This window comes from Cryptomeria japonica, chromosome 8, assembly GCF_030272615.1.
Source record: "Cryptomeria japonica chromosome 8, Sugi_1.0, whole genome shotgun sequence".
Lineage (NCBI taxonomy): Eukaryota > Viridiplantae > Streptophyta > Pinopsida > Cupressales > Cupressaceae > Cryptomeria > Cryptomeria japonica.
Genome location: NC_081412.1, coordinates 587,729,369 through 587,751,126, shown reverse-complemented (window position 1 = coordinate 587,751,126; position 21,758 = coordinate 587,729,369). Strand labels below are relative to the sequence as shown.

The 21,758-nt window shown below is 35.9% G+C and overlaps 1 protein-coding gene across 3 annotated transcripts in view; it reads right to left on the bottom strand.

Moving 5' to 3' along the window:
- The window catches only part of LOC131054675 (alpha-glucan phosphorylase, H isozyme), a 67,514-nt gene that overhangs the window by 20,897 nt on the left and 24,859 nt on the right, over window positions 1–21,758 (bottom strand). For all 3 annotated transcript variants that reach the window (XM_057989233.2, XM_057989231.2, XM_057989232.2), the window contains 4 exons: window positions 18,796–18,972; window positions 18,604–18,689; window positions 14,652–14,841; window positions 12,723–12,815 (listed from right to left, as the gene is read on the bottom strand). In XM_057989233.2, coding sequence (XP_057845216.2) covers window positions 12,723–12,815; window positions 14,652–14,841; window positions 18,604–18,689; window positions 18,796–18,972 — 546 coding nt within the window. The remainder of the gene's footprint in view (window positions 1–12,722; window positions 12,816–14,651; window positions 14,842–18,603; window positions 18,690–18,795; window positions 18,973–21,758) is intronic.

Below are 21,758 nucleotides of genomic sequence, written 5' to 3'. Positions count from 1 at the left end.
CATGTTGCAATACGTCAAAGGTATTTGACTTCAGCATTCTCTGTCAAAGGATAGATGAATTCAGGTTTGATAAGATACCCAATCTTTGATTGGGGCAGTCCAATTGGTACTCAAAAATCAACTATATTTTTTGAAATTGCTTTGAGGTAGAGCAAGCTTCAACACACTATAGCTTTATCTTCCACTAAAGAAAAGTACAAAGCAAATGCTAGTGCTAGTTGTGAAGTAGTTTGGTTAGCAAACTTTTGGGCGATTTGCAAATTCTTCATATTACAGCAACTCCACCTTTTCTATGACAATTAAGTAGTTTTTAAGTTAGTCAAGAAACTTGTTTATCATGCTCACACCAAGCACATTAAGGCTCATCATCACTACATTCCACAACTAGTTAACATTAACGATATTTCTCTCCACAGCCACATCTCAAGAATAGTTTGTTGATCTAAAGACTAACCCTCTTGGTCATAATCTTTTTGTCAAATTTCAAGACAAATTTGGAGTTGTCTTTGGCTTGTTGGACATAATATAACATTAAACTACTAGAAATAATGTTAGACTACACTTTGTACATGAGTATTTATTGCTTATGTCGATAAGCTAATCAGAGTTACAAGACTTGCAGAGTCTAGCCCAAACTCAGTGAGTCCCAAGGCGGGTCACCTTTGCCGAGGCTAGAGGACCCTGGACTTGGAATCGGCCAAGTCTGGCCGGGTCTGCATAGACTCGCCAAGTCTGTCAGACTCGGCAAACTCGTCGAGTCCTGAGCCTTGGACTCTGCCGTGCCAACACATGACAAAGAGCAAATTTTTTTTTTAAAAGTCTTAGTTTTAAGTGCAATAAAAGGTGCATATCTTTTCTCTTTTGCCCTAAAAAGTCATTTTTCTTGTTTGCAAACACGAGGAGAGAAAAATTGGGTTTTGAGCAAAAAATTATTGGCACTGAATCGCAAACTAACAGATAGATTGAAGAGGAGATTGCAATTGTTGATTGTTTGTGCAAGTTATTAGCTTGCATTCAACCATTTAAAGGTGTTAAAGAAAGGCTTGGAAGAGGTTTCTAGCAAATTTAAAGAGGTAAGTTACATTTTTTTGTTATTTTTTTATTTTCTTACTTTCATATTTCCATTTTTTTGTACATTTGTTTTGTTTTTGTTTTGTTTTATATTGATGGAAAAAATATGAAAGTTGAAACCCTAGCTTTGTTTTTTCTTTCTACTATTTATTTTTTAGTTTTAACTTATTTAGAATAAGAGACATTATGCTGATTTTTTTCATTTATAATATATTGCAACATAATGTCTCAGCCTAGTGGAAGTGGTGCCCTAAAGGCAGCCCCAATTAGAAAAGATAAGGCTTGGAAACATGGCATCCCCGGTTCAAGCAAAAGAGAAGTAACATGTATTCATTGCAAAACAAAATATAATGGGGGAGGTATTAACCGGTTGAAATATCACATTGCACAAATAGAATGCCATGATGCAAAACCATGCAAAAAAACACCCCCTGAGGCATCCCCTAAGGCTATACGTGAAGTGCAAGCTCAATTAGAGGAATTTGAAGAGAAAAAAGAATTAAAAAGGAAGCAAATGGAAGAAATGGCAGCCATTGGTGGAGAGGTTTCTTCAAATCCTTAGGCCTCCATTTCCTGCATCTGGAAATAGTGGTAGTGAGAGTGTGAGCATGGGCCTCGTATTCATAAAAAAAAAAGCCACATTATACTCACTCTTTGTTCCACGCATGACTCCAGGTGTCCAACCATCACTTGAGAGCATGGGTTGGAATAAGGAGAAGCATGATGCTGAAAATTGCAATTGGAGACTTTTGGTTATACAACAACGTTTCATTCCATTAGTATTTTGATTTCTCTGTCTTAATTTTTTTTCTTTTACGAAATTGAGAATTTAAGAGTAAGCCACATTCATTATTTTAATTTTTAAAGCTACAAATAAAACCTAATAGTTAATAGTAAATACTTATTTCGTTTATTTAATTTGTTTTAGGTCTCCATACTGGCAAATTATGGTAGATGTCATTACTATTTGTGGTCAGGGGTTCAAAGCCCCTAATGATGAGGAGATAAAAGACCCTGTTTTGACTCAAAAGGTGGCTGATGTTAAAGCCAAAATTGCTGAGCAACGTGACATATGGAGGAGGAAGGGTTGCACCATCATGACTGATGGTTGGACCGACAGAAGAAATAGAACACTGTTGAATTTTCCTGTCTCCTCATCAGGTAATTGTACTTTGTATTTTGTAAAGCATATTTATTATTGATTTAGTGATTAAGTTTTTAATTTTTATTTTATTGAATCGTTCTTTTTTTCTTTCTTAGGTAGCACAGTGTTCTTGAAGTCAATTGATGCTGTAGGGAATATAAAGCATGTTGAGTATCTTTGTGGGGTGTTGGAGGACGTGGGTGAGGAGAATGTGGTGCAAATAGTGACAGATTATGCAGCAAATTATGTTGCTGCAGGTAAACTTCTTATGGAGAGGCACTCCACCTTGTGCTGCTCATTGCATTGACCTCACATTGGAGGATATTGGCAAAATCCCATGGATTAAAACATGTGTAGAGACTGGAAGGAATATTTGTAAATGCATATATAATCATTCTGGGGTCCTCAACCTTATGAGAAATTTCACAAATAAGAAAGAGTTGGCTTGTCCAAGAATTACTTGATTTGCAACAAATTTTATCACATTGCAATCTTTGCTTCAGTCCGGCCTTGCTTCAGTCCAAGGCCGGATTGAAATGCATGTTTGTAAGTAAGGAGTGGATCGCATCATCATATGCAAAGACCATTGCAGGGATTGAGATAGTTGATTCGGTATTTGATGAGCATAGCTTTTGGCAACCGGCCAAGGAGATTGTGCGGGTATTTATTTATTATATTTTTGTTCTCATTTCCATTTAATTTCCTTACTTTTATTCACACTTGTTTATGTTAAACTTAAAACTTAAAGCTTAAAGCTTTAAGTTTCAACTTATGATCACTTTCACAGTTCATAGAGCCTCTTGTTGTTCTCCTACGAGTTGCTGATGGAGAGAAGCCTGCAATGGGCTACATTTATGAGGGCATGGACAGGGTGAAGGAGGCCATTAGAGCCATTTATTCAGGGAATCGGGCTAAGTATGGTCCCATATGGGAGGTCATTGATCGACGATGGCACAATCTGCTTCACAGGTCTATACATGTAGTTGCCTACTACCTTCATCTGACATTCCAATTTCGCCCGAATTTCAAGGCCGATGACGAGGTGTGGAGTGGGCTCTACGAAGTTGTAGAGTGAATGTCACCTAATTCATTAGTTGGAGCACACATAGTCCGTGAGATAGAGATGTTTAGGAATGCACAAGGAGACTTATTCTCATTAGACATATGCAAACAAAACCGGACACAAATGATATGTCAGGTAAAAATCTATTCAAAGCATAGTTTAAAATTTAAATCTTAAACTTTTCTATCTATGATTCTATTACCATTATCGCAAACTCAAGTTATAGAATATAAATGATTTTTATTTTTTTTCATTTCAGATTCATGGTGGGAGATGTTTGGCAATAAGGTGCCAAATCTACAAAAGATTGCAGTTCGTATCTTGAGCCAACCATGGCCCATGTAGTGCTTCAGGATGTGAGCGCAATCGGAGCATGTTCGAGCATATTCACTCCAAAAAGCGCAATAGGTTGGCAGTGCAAAGGTTGAATGATCTTGTATGTTCATTACAACCTTCTCCTCCATCATAGATAGATCTTGAGCACTGACACATTTCCTATTACTTTAGAGGAGGTTGATCCACAAGCAAAGTGGAACATTGAGGTTGATGATCCTGTCTTTAGCAATGAAGACTTGGAATGGGTTGATCAGGTGTATCGAGAGGCAGAGGCAGTAGCAATGGCAGAGGAGAAGGCTAGAGCATGAGCAGACCCATTAGAGGGCCCTGAGTCCGAGGATGATGTGGATAAGGATGTTGATGTCACTGAGGCTGTGCCTGAGACACAAGCAAATATCATGGCTGCAAAACATTCCAGGACCTATCTTAGGCACACACGTAGGACGATTGTGGGGTTGAGTGATCACTGATATTGGCTCCTCTGAGCCTTAGACTTCTAGACTCTAGCTTTTATGTTGATATATGTATTGAACTTTTGATGCCATGGATTTCATATTCCATGAATTTTGTAGACATTTGACACTATTTATATTTATAATTTGTTGTTTACTTTAGCTTATTTCCTTCAACTCAAGCCTAAAATTTGCGTTTATACTTGTGCGATGAATGTAAACATGTGTATGTGTTCAAAGTAGTTTCTATTTGATGAGATTATTGTGTCTTTGAGGTTTATTTATCAAAAAATGCATGAAAGAAGTTTAAAATTGTTAAAATCTTTGAATTTCTTGGGTTTTTCAATTTGCAGAGTCTTGGCTGAGTCTAGGCGCCAAGTCTGAGTCTTGTAACTCTGAACCTAATAACACCACATTAGTTATGTTTAAGAAATAACTGATAAAACAGCCAATGTAACTTTCCCATTCAATAATAAATAAAAGAATGCACCCACTCAAGGGTATGCCATGCAACCATGCAGCCATGCATTTCTCTCAAGCTCCATACCTTCGTTCTTCCATAGTTCATTGGATTATATATCTTCTAGATATGAAGGACAAAGAAAGGGGTCAAAAGTGGCTAATTTGTTTTTTCCCTAAAAAATATTTATGCACTTGGACAAGTAATTTAAGATGTGTACACTCAAAATTAAAAAATATTTAAATATGTTAAAGAACAAGAATTGTAGTACTTTCAATCTAGTTTTTAAGTTACTTAAAATGGTTAAAATTAAGAGGGCGAAATGTTGAGCACACACAAAATTGTTCTTATTTCTATCACTACAAATTGTGTTTTTTAATTTTTATTGATTTTGTCTTGTGATTTTTCAAAGTGGATGCATCTTAAAAAATGCATCATTGAGCATGCATGTCACATAACTTGCACAAAATTAATTGCAAATATAATAGTTTTTAATGTGTATAATGAAGCCTAGAACAATCCTATATTTTTTTAATTAGATAAGTGAGTCAAAACTTATACAAAAAAATTCATACACATGTAATGGAGGATTTCGAAGACACTCTTTAAAGAAAATTTTAAAAAAATTATCTTATTCATAATATTAAAAAATTGTATGGCTAGAAAGTTCAGAAGTAGTTCATTGTTTTGGTGGTGGTTTCATAAATTTCATTGCAAAACATGTAAAGCAAATGAGGTTTAAGTTCAAAATCACTATTTTATGTCGGAAATAGTAATAGGAACCAAAAGAGATGTCCAACTCTTAGGCTTGGAAATCCAAGCCTGAATGGATGGGGTCATCAAAAATTTGAATTCAAAGCATTAAAAACGGGTACATGTTATATAGCATGTATGGCTTGAATCTAATCCAAGGTATAAGGTGTTGAAATGGATAGCTAAGTTCGGATTATATTTTAATGTTGCCTAGTGACAATTAAAATATTAATCATATTGTACTAATTTGAGCGATTACATGTCTATTGGGATAGGCTCAAAATGAAACATGTTGTAACTTGTAAATTATGTAGGCCCCAAATTGGGTGCTTAAAGAAAATTCCAAAAATTATGTAAAGTGGCAGCAATCTTGTCTAGCCGACTTGGGGGAAAACATGAGTATGAATCTTGTATATAATCTTGTATATATACAAGATTCATTTCATACTTCAAACATACCATTTTTCATCAAGCAAATATATCATATGCCTTACGTGAACTTAATCAGCGAACTTGGATATTAGTGTGCAAAGCTGGTGAGCGACCTAAGCCTTCATACTGCTGCGAGCTTATCTGATCATTGAGCGAACTTATTAGGCAGCTTGCTGGGCAAATTGGTGTCTTCATACTTCAGCGATTTTCTTCTCCAAGTGGTGTCGATATTCTGCCCCTTCTAAAGATTGATATTCTGCAACTGCATATACTTGGTTTGAATCTGCCCTAGATTGATACTACAACCAGATAAGTAATCTGATATATACTGTTCATGTAATCTGCTTATAAATAAGAGATCTGATCTGAATCTTTGATGCTGGTTTTTTCCTCCAAGAGGGAGGTTTTCCCAGGGTATTGGTGTCTTGTGTTTTATTGTTATTAATGTTTTTTCACAGTCTGATTATAATTTAATTGGTTAGATTAACATTTGATTGCTTAAATTTAACATGGTATCAGAGCTTTAGGTTCATTCAAATAATCAAATTATTAGTTGCCCTTCACTTTCAGTTTGTTGTTTTAGTTTTGCAAGATGGTTACAGGTCTGAAAGTAGAGGATAGACTTGAAGGTGCCCTCAATTTTACATCATGGAAGGTTAGCGTCCTCCTTGCACTTGAAGAATTAGAGCTGTTACAGTTTGTGGAAGATATGGACCTAACTGAACCTTCGGATCCGGAAGAGCTAAAGTAATTCAAGAAGAATGCTCTTAAAGAAAAAAAGTTCCTTATTGATTCCGTGAAAGATCATCTTGTTCCAGTCATCTCCAAATTGAAGATAGCCCGAGAGATGTTCAAACATCTAGAAGGGATATATGAGATCAACAACATCAGTCGGACACTCACATTGAGGCAGCAACTTCTTCAAGTCAAAATGTGCAAAGGAGATTCATTCATGTTCTTCTTCATGAAGATTTCAGAATTGAAGGACCAACTCAACGCCATTGGAAGCGAGGTTGTGGACAAGGATATTGTCATGATTGCTTTCAATGGTCTTCCTGACTCTTGGGATCCCTTCATTCAAAGCATAAGTGGAAGAGTTGAATTCCCTTCCTTCGATCGCCTCTGGTTAGATTGCATTCAGGAGGAGTCACGCCTTGCTACCAGAGAAATGCATAAAGGCTCTCATGGAGGAGATCAACATGTGCTTGCATCTCAACATGTTAGAAGAAAGGGAGGCCATTGGAAGAAGAACAACTTCAAAAGAGATAGAGACTTCAGACCTCTTGCTTTCGATTCAAGGAAGAAGCCAAGGGATCTTTCACGTGTTCGTTGCTTCAGATGCGACAAGTTTGGACATTATGCCAAAGAATGTCAAAATCCGCCCATGCAAGGGGAGGCCAACCTGAATGAAGTTGCAAACTCAGAGGATAATGAAGACTATCTCTTCATTTCTGCCTTGTCCAACAATGTGCCAACTGATAGCAACACTTGGTTGATCGACAGTGGTGCATCTAGACACATCACGGGATATCGAGAGCATCTCTCAGACTTGATGGAGAAAAAGTCCAACCTTCATGTAATAATTGGTGATGATGCTCAGTATTCGGTAAGAGGTTTTGGTAGCACTTCTTTAAATTTAGAATCTGGCATGTCTTTGCATCTTAGTGATATCTTATTTGTACCTGGAATTAAGAGGAATTTAATTTCTATTTCTGCTCTAGAAGATAAAGGTTATCAAATAGCATTTTCTGAGGGTAAAGTACTTGCATGGCCTAAGAAATCTAGTATTAAATCTGCTCATGTTATTGGAAATAGATATGATAGTTTGTATAAGCTTTCAGCTAACCCCATTCGAGCACTCATTCATGAAGCTCTTGGATCTAGCGAGCTATGACATAGAAGGCTCGGTCATCTTCACTATCAGGCACTTCCTTCACTTGAAAGGATGGTTAAAGGTATGCCTAAACTTAATCAATCTCATGATGATGCTTGCAAAGGTTGTGCATTAGGTAAGAACACTAAAAGTCCATTTCATAAAAGAGAAAGTAGAGCTAAAGAAAAAATTAGCACTTGTTCATTTTGATCTATGTGGACCTATGTTTGTTCCTTCACCTAGCGGATTTCTATACTATGTTACATTTATAGATGATTTTTTCTAGAAAGACTTGGATTTACTTTCTAAAATCTAAAGAATCTGATGAAGTGTTAAGTAGGTTTAAAGAATTTAAAGATCTAGCTGAAAATATGTCTAGTAAAAGGATTAAAGTGCTAAGATCTGACAATGGAGGTGAATACACCTCAAGTAGCTTCAATGACTTTTGTGTAGAAACAAGAATTAAGAGGGAGTTCTGCGTTCCCTACAATCCTCAACAAAATGATGTAGTTGAACGAAAGAATAGAACCATTGTTGAAGCTGCCAAAGCTATGATTCATGATCAAGACCTGCAGACCTTCTTATGGGCTGAAGCATCCAAGACTGATGTGTACATTCAAAATAGATGTCCTCACCGTGTCCTGAAGAACATAACTCCCGAGGAAGCTTTCACAGGAGTCAAACCAAATATTAGCCACCTAAGGATCTTTGGAAGTCCTGTCTATGTTCATGTGCCAAAGGAAAAGAGGACTAAGTTAGAGCCTTCCGGGAAGAAGGGTATCCTTGTTGGATATAGTGAATCTTCCAAGGCATTTCGCATCTACATTTCTGGTCAAAGGTACATTGAGGTAAGTAGGAATGTCACCTTTGAAGAAAATATTGCTTTCAAGAAATCTAAAGGTTCTCTTATTGATAATGATAAAGAAGTCAATGATAATCAAGATATGGATATTGATTCTAACCCTGAGATTCAGAGAGAGCCTATTGAGCCTCCTGAACCTATTGAGCATGATGATCCTCCCGAGCCTCTGGTTCCAACTGATGGACCTAGAGATAGTGCAATTAGCAAGAAAAGACCACTTTGGGTTAGAAACACAATTCAAGATGCAAAAAAGTTTGCAGCTCCTAGTGGCACTTTCAGAGAAAGTAAAAGACCTCAGAATCTCTCTAACTATGTTGCAATGATGTGCAACATCATTGAGGCTGAACCATCCAGCACAGAAGAAGCTATGAACCAGCAAGCTTGGAAGTTAGCTATGGACGAAGAGTATCAATCCATCATCAAGAATGATGTCTGGAATATTGAGCCTAGACCTAAAGGTAAGTCCGTTGTTTCTTCCAAATGGTTGTTTAAAATTAAACATGTCGTTGATGGTAGTATAGAGAAATATAAAGCTAGATTTGTAGCTCGTGGTTTTTCTCAAAAGGAAGGCATAGATTATGAAGAAACATTTGCTCCTGTTGCTAGATATACTTCTATTAGAACTATTACAGCTATTGCTGCAGCCAAAAGTTGGAAATTACATCAAATGGATGTAAAGACTGCCTTCCTTAATGGTGTTATTGAGGAAGAAGTCTATATTGAACAACCTGAAGGTTATGAGATTCATAATCGAGAGACTCATGTGTGCAGATTGAAGAAAGCTCTCTACGGTCTCAAGCAAGCCCCTAGAGCTTGGTATGAAAGAATTGATAAGTACTTAGTTGGCTTAGGATTTTATAAGAATGATGTCGACCCTAACATTTACTTTAAAGTATTTAATGGTGAAATGCTAATTCTAGTTTTATATGTTGATGATTTATTTCTAACCGGTGAAGATAGTCTCATCATTAGGTGTAAGAAAGAATTAGCTACTGAATTTGAAATGAAGGATCTAGGTCTAATGCATTACTTTCTAGGGTTAGAAGTGTGGCAAAGACCTAATGAAATTATTCTAAGAAGGTAAATATACTATTGATATATTGAAAAGGTTTGGTATGATGGATTGTAAAACCTATGTCTACTCCTATGGAAACTAACTTGAAGAAGTTGAGTATTTCTACAACTAACTTTGATTTTGTAGATCCTTCAAAGTACAGGCAGTTGATTGGATCCTTGATGTATCTAGTCAACACTAGACCAGATATTTGCTATGCAATGAGTGCACTTAGCCAATTCATGAACCAGCCAAAGCATGTTCAGTTGGTGGCAGCCAAGCACATCCTGAGATACTTGCGTGGAACAATTGGCTAAGGTCTAAAGTATCCAATCAACACAGTAATCAATTTGGAAGGCTACTCTGATTCTGATTGGGCTGAAAGTGTTACTGACAGGAAAAACACTTCAGGAATCTGTTTCAGCTTGGGTTCAGCTATGATCTCTTGGGCCAATAGGAAATAGTCCTCAGTTGCACTAAATACTGCAGAAGTTGAATACATTACTTCAAGTGTAGCAAATAGAGAAGCAGTTTGGCTTCGCAAGCTTCTTGCTGGGTTGTTTGGACAACCTTGAGAATCCACTGTTATTTACTGTGATAATCAGAGTTGTATTAAAATGTCTAATAATCCCGTGTTTCATGACAGGTCAAAACATGTGGAAACTCATTATCACTATGTTCGCGATGTGGCACAAAGAGGTGTCATCCAGTTGAAATATATCTGCATTGATGAACAGGTTTCAGATGTTCTCACCAAGCCTCTAGCTCGAGTGAAGTTTGAGTACTTCAGAGAGAAGCTTGGAATTGTGGAGAACACAACATTGATTGAGAGGGAGTCTCAATCTTAGTAATGCAATTTAGTTTGCATCCTCCACCCTCTGCGGGCTATGCAAGGTGACAATATTTCCTTCTCTGGGAGAAGGTTGAGGTGAAAGACCTCTTCCACCCTCTGCGGGCAATGCAAGATGGAAAGTTTTGTTGGTTTCTTCCAGGTCACCCTTCATCCTCTACGGGCAATGTAAGATGAAGAGGTCCATGATGTATTATTACAATATGTGATTGCTTGTTATAATCCTCCCTAGCTAAGAGGGAGTGTTGAAATGGATAGCTAAGTTCGGATTATATTTTAATGTTGCCTAGTGGCAATTAAAATATTAATCATTTTGTAATAATTTGAGCGATTACATGTCTATTGGGCTGGGCTCAAAATGAAACGTGTTGTAACTTGTAAATTATGTAGGCCCCAAATTAGGTGCTAAAAGCAAATTCCGAAAATTATGTAAAGTGGCGGCAATCTTGTCTAGCGGACTTGGGGGAAAACATGAGTATGAATCTTGTATATAAACAAGATTCATTTCATACCTCAAACACATCATTTTTCATCAAGCAAATATATCATATGCCTTATGCGAACTTAATCAGCGAACTTGGATATTAGTGTGCAAAGCTGGTGAGCGACCTAAGCCTTCATACTGCTGCGAGCTTATCTGATCATTGAGCAAACTTATTAGGCAGCTTGCTGGGCAAATTGGTGTCGATATTCTGCCCCTTCTAAAGATTGATATTTTGCAGATGCATATACTTGGTTTGAATCTGCCCTAGATCGATACTACAATCAGATAAGTAATCTGATATATACTATTCATGTAATCTGCTTATAAATAAGAGATCTGATCTGAATCTTTGATGCTGGGTTTTTCCACCAAGAGAGAGGTTTTCCCAAGGTATTTGGTGTCTTGTGTCTTGTGCTTTATTGTTATTACTGTTTATTCACAGTCTGATTATAATTTAATTGGTTAGATTAACATCTAATTGCTTAAATTTAACATAAGGTGTACGTGTTATGGCTTGTATGTTTCTTATATAGCACATACACATTTTGATTTTACTGAAAATCTCAAAGTTGGCCACTAATTTGTCCCCCATTTATGCACTTACCCTTCTACCCTTTTTCTCAATATTTTGTGCCAAGAGTGCAATGAAGAACATTTGGAAGAAAGAGTCGTGGAGGTTGTATGAAGTTGATTGCTGAAAGATATCAATTTTCTGCTTCATGGAATCTACTCATCTAGGGCCCTTTGACTTTAAGGTTGTGGATGAATGAAAACATTTGGAAATGTGTGGCTCTACTTTCCCTTGCCCTATCATAACAGTGTTGAATTCTGTCTGTGCCCTCTGCTTTGCTAAGGATTATAAGAGTAACATTCGCTGTTAGCCCTTTTTCTCACAGTATGAAAAAGCTATTATCTTTCTTATGTAGAAAGAGGAAAGATTGAACAGTCTTTACTTTGGAAGGTCTTGCAAGCAGATGAATCTATCATAGTCTTCATAAGATCAGTGGCAACAATACATAATCATCACTCAGTAAAAAGTATATTTTATTGTGAGAATAGCAACAGTTACAAATGTTGATATAAAAGAAAGAAAACTGCAAAAAATTGAATGCTACCTCTAGGTAATATGATTGAACAGGTCTACATGTTCAAGGATAATTTTATACAAATTCCAAAAATAAATATAATGCTCACCATCTTATAGCTGATTTGTATAATATATTGCACATCTCAAGAAACAGAATAACCAATAATAGCTTTTCTGAAACAAGGTCTTTCTCAAGCAAATCGTAACACTGGCTATTCATTTGGACAAATTCTATATTTCACATCTATATTCTAAGATAAAGGTCTGATTATAAACACATAAGGTCAGAATGACTTTTGATATTGATAAATGCAAAACAGTACAGCCTTGATTACACAGTTTCTTCATATAATATCAAAACAGTACAGCCTCGATTACACAGTTTCTTCATATAATATCCTAATAAGTACATCCAGCAAGTAGCTTATATTTATTATTACATAGCTTTCTCATCAATAAAAAAGATAAAAATACTACAGGAACTGGACGTTCATTCACAGTCAAGTGAGATCTTTATAGAACAATTGTAATTAGATAAGTAATCCAAGTTGTGTTTAGGCTCATCGTAGTGAGAGAGCAAGCTCCAGAATGTTTGAAAAAATTGTCTCTTACAATATTTGGCATAGTTATATAATATAAGCTAAAGCTACACCACATATTTCAAACTGTGCAAAGAATTAAATTTCAAGCATCATACTAATTGACGCAAAAACGTGGCGAAATTGAATATTATATTCAGATAAGTTCAATATTTAAATTCAAGGAAATATTCCATTTTGCAGAGGGTGATTTTCATCATACTTGTAAAGAGGCACTGCAGAGAAAAAACTGTTGCTTTAAACGAAGAAGCTTTCCTTCCTCTTTGGCATCTCCTGGGTACAAAACAGCACATATCTGCAAAAATCACAAACAAGGATTAGCAAACAACATGAACAGTCAAACATTTCTGTTATTATTACCGAAGTTCACTTTATTCTAGGAAAAAAAAAATCATATTGAATTTGTTCTGCTTCTGAATCATGCAATTACAGATACAGAATATGATTCAATGGTGATGCAAATCCAAGTCACATCTAGCCATGCTTAATGCCGAAGAGTATACACCAGAGAAGAAGAAAGACAGCCTACAGCCCAAATTACAAGGACACACCAAGACTACACTCCTCCAAGCTATGGAAATCTACCATACAATCTCTGCTAAACTGCCGCATGCTATTCATTAGATTGCAGATGAGACAAATTTGTTGCATCTAGTTCTAAATTCTGGAATTGCTTTGAACATAATATTTACTGGCTGCAATTCAACATGCTTAATGACGAAGAGTTTATCTCAGAGAAGAAGAAAAAAACAACCTACAGCCCAAATTACAAGGACACACTAAGACTACACTCCTCCAAGCTATGGAAGTCTACTATGCAATCTCTGCTAATAAACTGCCACATGCTATTCCTTAGCTTGGTATGTTGAATTATTCAAGCTGTACTGGTTAGAATAACTAGTTTCCAAATCTCAACAGAATTAAGGTGAGGATTCATGGCAGAAACAAGTATACAGGTGAGACAAATTTGTTGCATCTAGTTCTAAATTCTAGAATTGCTTTGAATATAATATTTTACTGGCTGAAATTCTCAATATTCGTTGATCACATATAAAAATTCAGTAAAACTGAAGAGTGCAAAGCTAACTGGGATGGTACTTGTTGGACATAGCACAAGTAACAAAAACCAGTGAACTGAGTTGAGGTCTTACAATTACCATGCCTTAGAAATATTACATTGTGTTAATGTGTTGATTGCTCGTCATAAATATCATAAATGTAACATTTTGCTCACACTTGTCACTTGCTAAATTATTGCTAGTACATACAATACATCCACCAAAAACAATGGTAATTTTAGCAAGATAAAATTGATTTGGACAAAGCATAACCCCTTCTATTTTTTAGGAAAAAAAGAAATCAAATAAATCATTTACATACAAAAAGTGAACCTGGACCAAAAACATCCTTTGGAGGAGGAAGCTATGAGGGAGCTAAGGAATTGGAAAAATGTCACCAAAGCAAATATGAAATTAATGATCAAAAGGTGTACTAGCACTAGATTTCAGAGTTGAAAACTACTGGAAGCAGAAGATGAAATTTGCTGCAAAGAGCAAGTGATGTATTTAGAAAATGAAAGTGTAAATGAGAAAAACAAATATACCTTGAAAAGGAATAGGAAAAAATTGCAATATGCCAAATAATGTCAAAACGTACAGCATTACACTTCAACATGTAACATTTCTCTGCTATTTGAAATACATTCTTTTCCACAAATTTTAACATAATGGAATGGGTCAAAGGAAAAAATTAAAATATCTCAAAAAGACAGAATTTAAGATGAATATTAATGACAATAGGTAGAAGCAAGTCAGAAATTTTGGACTCTAGCCTAAGACAGCTGTCGACTGGTCTTCAACATGTGAATTTCCAGAACCATTAAAGTTAAAAGTTAGGAATACAGATCATCTCCAATTCGAAATGCATTGCAAAGCATTTTATCATGCAATCCCTACTTTATAGTCAAAAGATTGAAGGTGTATTCAAGATGTCTCGGTGCTGTTGAAGATATGACTTTTGGTTATGATTTCAACGACTATTTTTTCAGAATTCTTGAAATTATGCTATAGTTTCATATATGAGAAGACTATAATAATTACATAAAGCATAGCTAATCTTCTATATTCTACACCTGTTGAGCCTTTGAGTGAAGATGTGCAGCATTCTCATACTGCCCATCATTGAATTCATTAAGGTTAAAATCTTCAGCAGGAGCCTTTGCTTCCCAAAGGCGAAGACTGATAGTATTGTTTGTCCCATATCCAGGAATTGGAACATCATATGCCAGTGCTTGGAGTTGTTCCCCATCAACCCATTTGTGGCTATAGATTCAACATCAATACAAATATTAGTGCACAGAGTACTTGTAATCAAAATCTTAAATTGCGTATTGACAACAAAATCAATTATTGTAAGATAAGCAACTACAATTCAATGTTTTAACTTTTATAAGAAGCAATCTACAGCTTCACTTACGGAATCAAAACGAACAAAAAGAAATTATAGTTTTCCAAAGCTTGCTCACATAATGTATGTGTTAATCTTTATTGGGATTAAAATATTGTGCAACACAATATATACGATATAAGCTGCATGAATTGTTGCAGGAAACATGAAAATGAAGAGAAATCCAATGTTGATGTCTTAATATGAAAAAATCAATTATTATAAACAAGCACCTATAATTTGACATAATATTGTTATAAGAAGACACATTTATATCTCTCTTTGAGTGGCAATCTAATAGATTGTGGTTAAAATGAAGTTTAAACAAATGTTCACCTTGATGCTTCTGATGAAGAAGAATAAGAACATTATATATCGATTGTAATTTAAATGTTCATTGGTAATGACATTTTGAGACTTGAGTATTATCACTTTTCAAATTATGAATATGATATTATGAGGTATTTAAAAATTCTATTTATAGGCAATTGCAGATTTGAGTATCACTCTTCTTATAGTTTATAATTTTGAACATATATATGTGTGTGTGTATATATATATATCACTCAACAATGGCATGCTTTGTCCACATAAAAATACAAAAGGGCGCCCACCATACCATAATTGGTTTGTCCCTCATAGTAAACTAGGGTAGAGCTTTGCTGTCGGATAGGTGCCTATAGCCCCAAAAAGGAGGGCACCCCAAAATTCCCTAGTCCTCCAAAATCAGGCCCCAATTTGAAATGGGGCAGGTACTCCCCCTCCCCGATGGAATTTAATCCCCATGACTACACTTGACCATTGGAGGTCGGCCTAATCAGTAATTTATCTAAAAAAATATTTTGTTTTGTCAAAGGTTCCTACAAAATAAGGGTTTGGGCAAAGGAGAAATCATTTCAATTTTTATCTACTTTTCCTTTGATGAAGTGATATTTGCTTATGATTCGATATTATTCCTTGTGTGAAATTGTTTGTTTGCTAAAGGATTCTCTATGGGCGCCCACAACACCCTAGTCCTAAGGGCAAATCGCCCACAACAAGGTATCCCATCTCCTCGAACCCCGAAACCTATAGTCCTCCTATCTCCTCCCTCTCATCTCATATTTAAGGAGTGTGGTTGAAGAAGTTGTATGTATGGATTGTGTGTGAATTGATGAGAAGTGTATGCAAATGATGTGAAAGCAGATTCACATAGAAAGCTCTCCTTTTTGGAAAAAGGCAAAGAAATATGCTAGGATAGGAAGCTGGTGTGGTTGTTCTCCAATGTAATTGATGGGATTGGATTTGATTCCTAGTTTCCTGAGTAGACTACTGAGCCCCATTCCACAATATTACAAGTACTTGATATATATATATATAATCGGCAACTTAGACAATAATAATGAAGTAATAGTGTTCTTCAATACTTTGTGCAAGTTTGTTGTTTAGAGATTCAAGCATGTGTAGTGCTCATTAACCTTGTGTGTCAATAGATTCAAATACGCTCTCTTTCTTTCCACTAAAGGACTTCCATCAGCAAATTATTAGATTAGTCATCTTCAGAGTTGCAAAGGTTCCCAATAATACCTTGGAATCAATTTTGCCTTAAAACACTACCAGATCAAGATTGATTGCACCTTGAACAGATCATCATATTCCTTGCCCGAAGTAGACTACCATCTTTGCTCCCTCTAAGAGGCAAAGATCGAGGAGCATTTTATCTTTAAATTACCCATTGCTATGAGATCCAAGGGAGATATTATTATCTCTACAAGGATTCGGACATTAATTTGTCTACTTTCTTTAGAAGATCTAGATCAGCAATGTTTGGCTCTTTATCTTTGGGAGGCCATCACCCTTCAGCAAAAATCCTTACATGAGGTTTCTTGGGATTCCATAGTCCCCAAGTTGATAGCCTCCATCTTCCAACATATCCAAGAGCCCAACAACCCTAAATGACCTTTGGATATTGCTACTTCTCTTATAGATGTCGATAGCATAAGTCAGACGCCATCTCTCACAGCTTCTGCGTTAACATGTTCCTCCTATGCATCTGGTCTTGTTTCTTCCTAATTGCATGGTTTAGCTTCTCCTCATCGAACAACATCTACTTGTCTTTGGCCAATCTCCTAGTCACAAGAGTAGATGCATATTACAAGCTTTTTCACTAAAATAGGGGTTATTTCAGCCTTGGATTTTAGATGTGATCCTAGGAGGAGTATCTTGCTTAAGCGTCCCCACCCTCGGCACTACTCAATGAGCATTATCAGATCTTTTATCAGTCCCTTCCCAATGATCAATGATGGCACCAGTGACTTCACCATTTCTAGTCTAGATAGTGATACTCGATGATCTTCATTTTTCCTCAACATTTGCACGTTGGGGTTCTTGTCCCCCTTCTTAGGTATATGTACTAGTTTCTTGTGGTAGTGCCTTAATTTCTATTTTTTTTCTTTTGTTCTTCCCCTTTGTGGGGCCTTTCTAGATTTCTCTTCCTAGAACTTTCTATTGTAAACTGCTGCACTCGAGTCCCATTGAACTACTTTTGGTCATGTATGTACATCAATATAATTTCCATTTTTCTTTCTTTTTAATGGTAAAATGTTGCAGATGTTAAGGGACCTCGTTGAAGAATTAATTTACAAAATTGCAAGAAAGAATCTTTTTATTTTTATAATCTTCCAAAGTTTCTTGCACAAGTTTTCGGGCTTCAGCCAAATAAAGGGTTCTTTGTAGTTCATGCAACCGGGCATCTTAGCTTGTGTCCATATTTTTTTGCATGGTTTCCATAACAGGGTTCATAAAAAAGAATGCATGCTCTCATTATGCTGGGCCTGGGTCATTTAATGGGTATCATTTACAAAGAACTAAAGAAGTCATGTTACAGTAATTAAACACAATGTAATATCCTTCCTACTTAATTTCTCTTCCTCACCTAATTAGAGTTTTCTTTAAATAAGATTCTGCATGATATATCACACAACAACAGAGCTCACACATGTGTGGACCAGATAATAAATTATTTGCTTTCATATCCAACACATTTCTCACATTGTATAATCATAAATAGATTGTGAGAATTAGTTACCACATATGCTCAAAAAATTAAAATAGAAGAAATAAGATCCTTTCATGATAGACTCAACAGAAAAAATGTAGGAAATTAGTAATCCTGTTGGGATATTGGGAGTAATGAGCATACATAGATAACATTGACTGCATCTAGCACCAAATCAAATCAAACTTGAAAGCAAATGCCAAACAATTTGTTGAAAATACAAAGATACGGTGATCTTTTCAGCAGTAAAATGACTCACTATCAATTGTCCAGTAACTTTATATGAACACAGCAAGCCTTATCTGTGGTGTATTTAATAGGCAAGAGAGTTGTGCATAAAATGATAAGAACTCTATTTGAGGCTTTGGAAAGTCATTAATAGAGAGCATTAACTCAAATATTGTATGCACTGGTAAGAATTAAGGAAATGTCTGGATTTTTTCTCGTTGGAAACAAAAATAATCTTACTTAGGTACAACTCTGACTTAAAATTGAACAGATGTAGCTATTCCACTCAAATTTGGAACTGTCTACGGATTTTACATAATTTACAAAGCAATTTGACTTTTCAACAGTAAAAGTTGCACAGATATAAACTTACACTCCACTTGCACAAACCTCCACTTTGCCATAGAATCTTACAGGATAGACGACATCATGCCTGACGATCTCCCATGGACTGAATTTCTGTTTCCAATGCAGCCAAAAGAGAAAAATTATTATAACTTTCCAACACCATAAGCCAGCATCCTGAAAAATTAGATAATATAAATTTAACAATAAAAAATCAAACCTCAAGCCAATTTTCTGCAGATTCTTGCTGGCCCTTCTCTGTGATACTTTGTTTGAATAAACCATATCTGTAGCGCAACCCATAACCCCATGCTGGAAGGTTTAAGGTTGCCATTGAATCAAGAAAACAAGATGCAAGCCTACCCAAACCTCCATTACCTAATGCTGCATCTGGTTCCTGCATACATGTGATGCATTTTGATATCATACAACTGAATTATCACGATAACAAGCAGCACTGAAGAATCTCTATCATTAGTAATTTAACATGGGTTTTGTACAAGAATAAAGAACCCTGATACATTTAGGCACAGAGTTCCTTAAGGTCCCAGTTATTGAAACTAAACTAATTAGAAACCATACAAAATCAATATGTAAGAGTTAAGGACCCAACAAACATAGCTATAAAGTCTTTATAAGCCAAACTTTTCCTCAGTTTTTAATAACTTAATACACTAAATTTCATATGTTAGAAATCAGTTTGGCAAGCATATTACAAAGAATCTCTCAATCACAATGAATCTAAAGCATAATTTGTAGCTTTAATATTATTCCAGAAACATAAAGTCTTGTGCCTTATTACAAAAAGATGGGAAATTTAATAAGTTTTCACCAAGTGTAGTTGAATAGAGAACTGGTTCACATTTGTGAAAATGAATCATGACCTATGCCAGATTAGAGAGCATCAGATTGAAGTGCATCAATGGATCAGAGGAAGGATTGATCTCAGTGCATCGGTAGATCAAAGGGAGGATTGATTTCAGGTCCCCCTCCCCCACCCATCTATTATAATAGTTATAATAGGGCAGAGATGCATCGGCAGAGATAGAGGACCACACTGCCCATAAAGAAGATGTGAACAGACCTGACTTTCACCTGGGATATAACCTCACTCTTTCCAAAATCTGCACTTTGCTGGGCATTTATAAAAGAAGAGAGGAATTTTTGGGCACCACTACCAGCATCAGAAAGAAAGAAAGAAATTATGCAAAAATTGATGCTAACAAACTTTAAATGCAAACTTCTTCTGTTGCTCTGAATTAAGCATATATGGTAGTACTTTTAAGTTTTACGTATGTAATAGTCTCTTACACTATTTAAGAGCTATTTTCTGATTGCACTTGAATCAGTATATACTATATTCATAGCCCACTTAGTAGCAATTGGTAACGGCATAAATTCATCATTAAACTACTAACCTAAACTCAGATGCCAGTAAGCATTCTCTAAAGGTGATTCTGTTGATAATAAGTTTAGTAAATTTGAAGATGTAAACATTCACTAGTCCCTGAAAGCATATAATAGAATGTCTATCATTATGTGGTGTTGTCTCTCCATGTGCAGGCAAGGATTTCTGTAAGATTCAGCTGATTTTTGGTTCCTATTCTATTCTACCATTGCAAAGTATTTAATGATAATTGAAATACAGCTTTGTATGTGATTATAACTAAATTCACTATGTACAATTAGAAAATGAGACTTTTCTCTTCATGCTTTTCCCTTCTCAAACTTCTCCTTAGTGTGCTTGGCAAGTACTCAGGCTTCACAAACACCATATTTTGGGAAACAGAATAATCCATGAACCAGATCAAACTTAATCATTAACAGAGGCATGGTAAAGTGCCGTAGTACCAAAGTATTGATGATTATGGGTATACTTGCAGTCAGAAAAGTAAAAATTATGGATGCGCATGGCATCGGAAGACAAATGACAATGGACCAAAATGGAATTAGAGAAGCAACAACAATTATTATAAAGCATCTATGGAGCAGAAACCATCATTAAAAGTTGAATCAGAGTCAATTTTACCTACGTTAAGGAGATACCTGTTGTGACCTTTTCACATCGCCTCATTGCCAATGGGGACCCCTCTTTTTGATTGTTAGCTTAGTTGTTTTGCTTAGATTGTCAGTAGTTTTGGTCTCCTAGTTGTTGGGAGAAGGTAGCAATGTCTTGACAATCTGGAAGAAAACATTGGTCAATCCATGAAATGAGTAAGAGTGCAAAGGTTGGTATGATCGAGTCAAGAATGGGTAGGTTGAGTTAGGAAATCCAAGTCTAGGATAAGGAGTGAACATGCAATTCACCATCCAACTTAAGGAAATTCCTTGCTTAGGATTAGGAATGTGCAAGTGTTCCAATGCAAAACAAAGTTAAAGTCTTGGGAGAGAATGAGTGAATAATCCTCAAGCAAATCTGGAAAATATAAGGTTAGGACAAGGAGCAATAAACTAATTCTAGGATGAGAGTGAAATAGTTCCAAGGAAAGCATGACAAATCCATGAGAGGAGCAAAAACATGGAGGTAATGGTCAAAACATGAAAATTACGAAAGGAGGTCAAAATTGAAGAGAAGCACTCCAAGTAAAGGAAAGGAAGGCAACCTTGGAAAAAATGTAAGAAGTTGAGTTGTCTTTCATGATGAACAAAACTGCAAGAGTAATTGTTCAAAGGAAGGTCGGAAATGTCAGACGAACTTGGTTAAGCAGCAATATTATGAAATGAGCTCGTGTAGAAGTGACATCTAGGGTGGAAATCATGGAATTCCAATTTGGTAAAGCGACAACTCAAAACTTGAGGTTTGAAAATGAAGGAATATGAATGTGAATGGACGAGGTTGTAGGGAGAAGGTGAAATAATGAATGAACATTCAAAGTGAAAATCCGATTTTGCAATGAAAGATTATTCCGGAACTAAGTTGGGATTTGGATTTTGTTCTTGCACAAGGAGAATTTCTGCCCAAGAGTTCCTTGCACACCTAAATTTCTGCCAAGCACTAAGTATTTTTGTTCTAGAACAAGGAAAATTTCCGCCAAGAGGTTTGTGCATGTATTATTGACATTTCCGCTAAGTGTGGTTAGTTATGCATGAAAGGGTTGACTTTCCTATGACAAGAAGTGTGAAAACAATTTGAAATCAAACCAAGACTGACCTGAAGTGAAAAATGAATAAGTTCTCTCCAAA